The sequence below is a fragment of the Echinops telfairi genome, unplaced genomic scaffold, assembly GCF_000313985.2.
Source record: "Echinops telfairi isolate 266 unplaced genomic scaffold, ASM31398v2 ScPeMD7_7475;HRSCAF=8513, whole genome shotgun sequence".
Lineage (NCBI taxonomy): Eukaryota > Metazoa > Chordata > Mammalia > Afrosoricida > Tenrecidae > Echinops > Echinops telfairi.
Genome location: NW_022111379.1, coordinates 17,614,648 through 17,620,009, shown reverse-complemented (window position 1 = coordinate 17,620,009; position 5,362 = coordinate 17,614,648). Strand labels below are relative to the sequence as shown.

At 59.0% G+C, this 5,362-nt stretch overlaps 1 protein-coding gene across 1 annotated transcript in view; it reads right to left on the bottom strand.

Moving 5' to 3' along the window:
* Positions 1-5,362, bottom strand: part of EPAS1 (endothelial PAS domain protein 1) — a 97,065-nt gene that overhangs the window by 6,212 nt on the left and 85,491 nt on the right. Inside the window, exons 12-16 of the mRNA XM_045285681.1 lie at positions 4,782-4,892; positions 2,270-2,751; positions 1,145-1,271; positions 779-893; positions 268-447 (exon numbers count right to left, since the gene is read on the bottom strand). Of these exons, the coding sequence (XP_045141616.1) occupies positions 268-447; positions 779-893; positions 1,145-1,271; positions 2,270-2,751; positions 4,782-4,892 (1,015 nt within the window). The remainder of the gene's footprint in view (positions 1-267; positions 448-778; positions 894-1,144; positions 1,272-2,269; positions 2,752-4,781; positions 4,893-5,362) is intronic.

Sequence of the window (5,362 nt, the reverse complement as noted above, 5' to 3'; positions counted from 1 at the left end):
GGGGTGGGGTGGGGGGCCGACTACAGTCTGGAAAACCCACAGGGCAGTTCTACCCTGTCCCCTAGGGTCGCTGTGAGTCGGCTTCAACTCAAGGGCAGTGAGTTTGGTCTTTCGGACGGGGTCTAAGAGTCTGAGCAGCTTTTCTTTGTTTCAGCCATGGTACAAACTCCAGCTAGGCTGAGGTGACTGGCCTTCCCAGCCCCCTGCCCTCAGGCCTCCCCCATGGATCAGACGCTGGCACGGGGCTCCGGCCCTGCCCACACGCACCTGACACCTTGTGGGCTGACGGTGGTGGCAGGCTGTAGCCCTGGTAGGAGGCGGCGTAGCACTGTGGGGGGTACCCGCTTTTGGCATTCTCCTGGGGGCTCAGGGTCGACGGTGGCTGTGGTGGCGGCAGGTGTCTCAGGGGCTGGCTCATGCCTCTCACGGTGTTTTGGGCAAACTCATCTAGAAGACCAAAGTGGGAGGGTGAAGGGAGGGGCGGGCTGGGAGCCCCCAGGACCCCTCTTCCTCGCACCATCAGAACTAGAGCCAGGCCCTGGGGCCTTGGCACCCAGGGACCCCTGATGGCATTCTCCACACCAGAAAAGGGGCAGCAGGGCTTGTGGGAGGTGGGCAGAGAACACCGGCCCTCTCTGATACAGGGAGACCGCACAGCGCGCACGGAGGTCGGAGACACCCAGGAGGGAGGGGCAGCAGTGGGACGGGCCAGTGTACCCCATCTCCCGCTCCCCCCCCTGTCTCCTCGGGAGGTCCAGGCCCATGCCCTGCTACTCACCATTAGGGACGCTGGCTCTCAGCAGCTTATCTGGCATCAAGGGGCAGTTCCCACCCCGGAGGCTCTTCATCCGCTTCCACATCAAATGTGAAACGCTGCTATCCGGTGGGTCCCCCTGCGTGTGGGCAGGGGACATGTAACTGGGAGGGGCCAGAGAGCTGGGTCTCGTGCTGAGCAGAGGGTGGGGGCCCAGAGCAGCTCTGCCTCACTGGCTGCAAGCTCCTTGGAAAAGACCCCACCCCGCCCTCCCTGCTGCCCTGGCAGCCACATTGAGGGGCCCAGAGCCACCGTCAGAGTGTGCCACAGGCTCTGTTCTCAGTCGGCCCCCCTGGGAAACCATAGCGGTGCCAGCCGGGAGGGGCTCACCCGGCTCATGTCTTGGAAGGCCTGCTCCTCATACTCCAGCTGCCGCTTCAGCTTCAGCTTGTTGGAGAGGGCGACCACGGCTGGGCTCAGCACGTCCGGGCCCCAAGGGCCATGCCCCTTGGCAGACCTGCCGAGACCAAGAGAAGATGGCTGTGAGGGCGTCCGGACATTGCACCAGCCTTGCCTTCCTCAGATCCAGAGGGTCCTGCCCAGGACTGATGACCCGGCTGCCTCAGAGACCACAGAATCTCCCAGGAGTCGGGGTGGGCCTGTGGCCTGTGGTTCGACCTCTGAGCCTCCCCCAGCTCAGGTGCTGAACAATTTCTCTCCATCCCAACCATCACAGCCAGCCTTCAGCCTTGGCCCCACTGGTGGCTGATGGGTGAGGGGCTTGCAGTCTGCAGTGGGAGGGGGGGAGGCTCTTCTGCCCCTACTCTTCAGTGCCCTGAACTCCACTCCCCCTTCCCTCATTCTGCTGTTCATAATGAGACTTGAAGACCAGTTGGGCCTCTCTTAAAAAGGGCAAGGACCCAGGGAAGAAAAACCCATGACCGAGGAGCAAGACTCCATCAGCCAACCAGTATGACTGCACAGTTACTCCAAGCTACACCCACTCTCAGCTGGTCAGAACGGAGCCTGTTGGAGACTTGCAGGAGCTGGGGTGGGGAGGAAGGGGGGGAGATGGGGCCTGGGTGCTACTGCTGGGGACTCTGGGCAGTCAGAGGGCAGGGACACGGAGGCAGATGATTTCCCATTTCTCCCCAGGACTCCAGGGGAGGACTGTGGAAGCAGTCCCTCAGATACCTCGCTGTGTCTTGTGGTCCAGCTGGTGACCACTGGACCAGAAAGGCACTCGGAGGGGCCATCCGCATGGAGACCTCAGGGTTCAAGACCCTCGACTCCCTTCCCCTTGCTCTCTCTTGGCCCTGATTAAAGCAAGCTCTGCCCCTGTGCATTTTGAGGTGTGCATTTTAAGTCTGAGCTAAATGTGTGTGGGAGTATGTGGGGGTTCCAACAACTGTGGAATGAAAGGAGAAGGGTGGGAGCAGGGAGGCTTTCTGCAGAAACCCCACCCTAGGGACCTGTCCACCCCACGCAGTTTGGCCCAGCCCCTCTGCCACTCACCTCTTCTTGATCATGGAGGGATGGGGCGAGGTCCCCAGGGGTGGTGGTCCCAGGGACTCAGGGTGCGGATCCCCGACGGGCCACTTCGTGGGGTCGAAGGGTAATGGTGGGTCAGGCGGCCACTGCGTATTCGACCTGCCCCCCATCGAGGAGAGTGGGGTGCTGGCCTGGCCACAACACAGCGGAAGGGACGCCTTGCTCCCGCCGCTGAAGAAGATGGAGGATGCAGGCTGGTGCTCCGGCTCTGTCTTCTTGTTGTCCACTTGCTGCTGGTACTTGTCCATGAGGAAGGGGCTGTGGGTGGCCATGGGGGCCAGGGGCTGGAAGATGCTCGTCATGGTGCTGAAGCAGTGTCGGGGAGTGGGCGCAGGGTTCTCCGGCAGGAGCGGCTCTTCCGGGCAGATAGGGCTGAGCTGGAAGTCTTCCCCGTCCATGGGGATGTAGGGCGCCAGCGTCTCCAGGTCCAGCTCATTGAAGTCGGTCTGAGTGAGCAGAGAACAAGCAAATGGCGGTGACACCTCACCAACAGGCCGGCTCTGCCCCTTGTGCCCCTCAGGCCATAGCCACAGCCACGCATCCTAAGCTCGGCCGTGTCACTGCCTGGCTCGGGTGCCACCGTTCCTCCCTAAACTGAACCCAAACCAGGGCAGCTGCCGCCACTGAGTCATCTGCAATACCCCACCCCCCGGAACCCTCCGAGGAGAACCCGGGTTGGTACTGCTTCCCCACATTCTCCTGGCTACAATCTTTAAACATGGCAACCACCAGCCTCATCATCCACAGCACCACTGGGCAGCTCACCAGGGACATGTCCCCAAACTCAGACTTGTCCACTGAGTGGGCATGGGATCCTGGCACATGAAATGCTCCTCCCTACACACTCTACCCATGCCACCCGGTGGCACTGGGTGCCAGGTGCCACTCACTCACCACACTGGGGCTCCGCTGCTCCACCCTGACTGCCCCTAACTGCACCCACCCCACCGTCGCTGCCCCAGCCCAGCAAGCCAACCAGGCCGGCCTGCATCCACTGGTGGTGAGGGCCCTTCTCACGGTCCTCCTACGGAGCTGAGGCCTGCGTGGGAGCAAAGGCCGGCCCCTCCTCTACCTCACCCTCCAGGCACAGAACCAAGCACACAGTAAATGCCCAGGGTGTGCCTGCGGACCAGCAGTGGGGTTTGGGAGGTTAGGTTATTCCCCAGGCTCTGGGTTCTAGGGGGAATTCCCACAGGTCGAAGCAGAAATCATTTCTACCTTGGGGTGTGTGTGTGTGTGGGGGGGGTGACCTATAAAAATAAACAAAAACACCCAAAAAGAAAAGAAAAAAAGCCCCACAATCTAAAAGAACCCCAAACCTAGGGCCATCCAGTTGCTTCTGACTCCAAGCAACCCCGCAGGCCAGGCCAGACCTGCCGCTGTGGAAGTCCTAGGCGGCCACTCTCTGTAGGAGCACACAGCCTCGTCTCTTTCCTGGAGAGCGGCTGGCGGGTTTGAACCACTGACCTTGTGGTTAGCAGCCCAATGCTTGGCCCACTGTCCTACCAGAGAGGCTGTGCTGTAGTGTATTAAGGACGAGAATTAAAGAGCACTAAGTACCACCCCTGTCGGAGTTCTGCGGGGATTGAGGAGAAGGGCAGGGCGGAGGAGGGGAGGTTCTGCAGAGAATCAAGGACTTGTGTCAGGCAGAGGGAACATGACAACCTGGGGAGCCAGGGCTGGGGGGCCGGGGGGTTATGTGGATGAGGGACTCAGGTGAAGGGAAATGGGGAGCTTATGTTTCCTTGGCTTTGTGAACCACATACCCGTCCACCCACGCCAGCTGTTACTGCATCTGCTTTGAGAATGTGTGGCCTATAGAATCAAGGCACTTCTGAAAAGGTGCATGGGAATGCCCATTTGCCAGGTAGACACCGGTTTAAAAAAACCAACACTGACGTCGGACAGTGTAAGATATGACAAAATAATAATTTATAAATCATCAAGGGTTCATGAGGGAGGGGGGAAAATGAGGAGCTGATGCCAGGGGCTTAAGTGGAGTAAATGTTTCGAGAATGATGAGGGCAACAAATGCACAAATGTGCTTTACCCAATTGATGTATGTGTGGAATGTGATAAGAGTTGATGTGCCCCTAATAAAATGATTAAAAACAAACAACAAACAAAAACAACACTGACAATGAAACACTGATTTCGAAGCGTCTTCAGAGGGATTTATTAGTGTGTGGGAGAAGTGCCCTCTCTGGTTAAGAATCAGGAATGTTTTCTGGTTTTCATTGAGGCTTCCTCACAGAAAAGATGTTGCCATGAGGCTGGCTTTTGTGTGCACTAAGGAAGTGATCGCAGAGCGAGGAGGGAATGAAGCTGAGCTGGTGAGAACCGTGAGCAGGGTGCCTGGAGCTGGGTAGAGCGCAGGGCAGAGACATGGCCACACCCCATTTCCTGGCACCCTCCCTCATCTAAGAAACCGTGGTCCCTGTGCCGAAAAGGCCTGCAGCTTCCGCTGGCCACCCACCTGGGTGCTGTACGGATCCTTCACCTCCGTGTCCATGGCAAAGAGCTTCTCTGTCACCCCAATCTTCAGCTCGTCCGCCAGGGACGTGGAGTAGTCTTCCGGGCTGCTGGGCTGGAGCCAGGAAAGAGGGGGACCAAGTCAAGGGCGAGGTGCCAGGCTGCCCAGAGGGCCCACGTGGAAGGAGCCCACCGAGCAAGCAACGCCATCAACTGCAGAGAGGCTGCCCGGGCACTATGACTTAGGCCCATCCATCGGCTTCTCTGTGCCTCCTTGGCTCATCAGAACACAAGGCTTAATGCCACTTCCCAGGCTGTCTGGACGAGCAGACACACCCAAGACTGTACTGCCCGCTCTGGGGACTGGACACCTCTGTGTGCTGTGAGGGCCCCTCAAAGCTATGGGGCACTCACCATTTAGATGGGTGGACAATAAGAGTCAGCACACAGTTCTAACACTGGGCAAGGGTCACGATCACCCTAGACATGGCCTGTGTGGGCTTGATGAGGCAAAGGAGGGCAGTATTGGCGTCTGGACTGTGTCCTCAGCTGCCCTGCCAAGCAGGAGGCACTTGTCCTCTCCTC